Raw genomic sequence first — 2,282 nt, 5'->3', positions numbered from 1 at the left:
CAACAAGACAGAATATCAAGAAATCATTTAAATGTTATAAAATATTGTTTAAAAATGTTTAAATGAAATCATAATTTTAATAACATTTATTTCATGGTATAATTCAAATCCATCAATTTAATCATAATAATAACATAACTAATTCCAGTGTTTGTTCTAAATACAGAAGTTTACCTGAGCAGGTGACTCCAGCATCATCATTATGATTACAGTAACGCTCCCCTCTCCCCCATGACCCACAGTCCTTCAGTCTCGACTCTGATCCTCTACAGTTCACACCAACCATCCAGATTGGTCCTGATCCTGGTCCAAAGTGACCATATTGTGGTGCGTTTACAGCCTCCCCACAGCGCAGCTCTCTACACACCACTGCAGCATCGACCTCATCCCAGTTATGACCACACACTGTTCCCCACTGACCATCCTGAAGAACCTCCACTCTCCCAGCACAGCGACTTCCACCATTCACCAACCTCACACTGTCTGAGAGAGAGAGAGAGAGAGAGAGAGATTTTATTTCAACTCTCTCTCTCTCCCTCTCTCTCTCTCTCTCTCTCACACACACACACAGAGTCTTATGTTAGTTAAGTTATTTTTTCCTCACAATAAATCATGTCTAAACTCTAAACATTAATCTGGAGCTGATTGTATAAGTGACGCCTCAGAACAAACCCTGAGGATGATGTGTGTACGCTCATGTACAGCTTTTTAAATCTTAAATCTTTTTAAATCTAAAAATCTAAAATAGATTTTTTCTATAAAAATCAAACACTTTCACTGTTTATAAAGTTACAATCAGTCCAGGAAAATTTCTGACATTTCCTGATTAAAACTCGTCCCTACTGTTAAAGTGAGAAGTGTGTGATGTTTTGGTGTGAATAATCAGTGTGAACTTACCAGCTGCTGTGAGTGTGAGTGTGGATGAGAGAAGAATAAAAGTCAGACAGATTTCCATCTCCCTCCTCACTGTACACGATGTGTTCACCTCCACTCACCCAGAGAGACTGAGAGAAGTGTATCTCCTCACTCAGCCCCCTACAGAGAGACAGACAGAGAGAGAGAGAGACAGCCAATCACACTCACTGTTACCTTATTAGAAAGATGAGAGGAAATCATCACACAGCCTCAATAACAAATCAGACGAGGCATCTTTCACTTTCTCCATATATATCAAAATAACGTCAGCGCTGATGAACAGAGCTCCGCCTCCTGTCTCTGAGGTGTGTGTCTGATGAACAGAGCTCCGCCTCCTGTCTCTGAGGTGTGTGACTGATGAACAGAGCTCCGCCTCCTGTCTCTGAGGTGTGTGACTGATGAACAGAGCTCCACCTCCTGTCTCTGAGGTGTGTGACTGATGAACAGAGCTCCGCCTCCTGTCTCTGAGGTGTGTGAATGATGAGAGTTGATCACATCACACACTGATTTCAGAGAGAGGAAACACTCGGCTGTCGTACAGCATTAATGCCTGACAGCTGCACAGAGCAGATACACACACTGATAAACCACACTGTAACTACATCAGCTAAACATCCCTTCTACACACACACACACACACACACACACAAAGACACATAAAGACACACACACACACACACACAAAGACACATAAAGACACACACACTCACAGACACACACACACACATACCAGATATGAATCAATACAACATTATAACATGATTTAATCCATTGTTAGACTTAAACTGATGTTTATAAATGTTTTCACTAATAATTTTAATTTTTTGACATTTTACAAATTCTGACTATATTCAAGAATTTTTACCATTTCACTTGTAATTAGATATTTATTATTAAATACACACATTTAGTCTGGTTTTCAGGATTATAAACAATAATAATTGTAAAAATTGATTATTATTGTTGATTAAGAACATTAAAACTTTCCATCCACTAGATGGCAGTAAAGCATTTCCAAAGTGAGATTTCTGTTTCATGAAATGTGTTAATTCTCTTAACTGACCTGCTGAGGGCGCTGTTAGGATGCTGCTGGATTATTATTATTATTATTATTATTATTATTATTATTATTATTATTATTACTGATAAACTGCTAAATATAACAATTATGAGAAATTATAGAAGTGATAAAATACACAAACAAGAAATCCACAAGAAAAAGCCCATAAAATATAAAGCCATAAATAAAAACACAAACACACTGTGGCATTAGTGCACCAGTCATTGTGAATGTAAACACAGAGAGCGCCCCCTATCTTCTTCCAGGAGTCCCTTGTTCGGTCGTCATGGTGATCTGAGTGACTGAT

The 2,282-nt window shown here is 38.4% G+C and overlaps 1 protein-coding gene across 1 annotated transcript in view; it reads right to left on the bottom strand.

Moving 5' to 3' along the window:
* Positions 1 to 955, bottom strand: part of LOC131369928 (scavenger receptor cysteine-rich type 1 protein M130-like) — a 7,493-nt gene extending 6,538 nt beyond the window's left edge. Inside the window, exons 1-2 of the mRNA XM_058416803.1 lie at positions 898 to 955; positions 175 to 483 (exon numbers count right to left, since the gene is read on the bottom strand). Of these exons, the coding sequence (XP_058272786.1) occupies positions 175 to 483; positions 898 to 955 (367 nt within the window). The remainder of the gene's footprint in view (positions 1 to 174; positions 484 to 897) is intronic.
* Between the last annotated feature and the right edge of the window lie 1,327 nt (positions 956 to 2,282).

The sequence above is a fragment of the Hemibagrus wyckioides genome, linkage group LG19 (assembly GCF_019097595.1).
Source record: "Hemibagrus wyckioides isolate EC202008001 linkage group LG19, SWU_Hwy_1.0, whole genome shotgun sequence".
In the NCBI taxonomy this organism is placed as follows: Eukaryota; Metazoa; Chordata; class Actinopteri; order Siluriformes; family Bagridae; genus Hemibagrus; species Hemibagrus wyckioides.
Note: the sequence above shows the minus strand (reverse complement) of the source record. Positions and strands in the feature narration are given on the sequence as shown.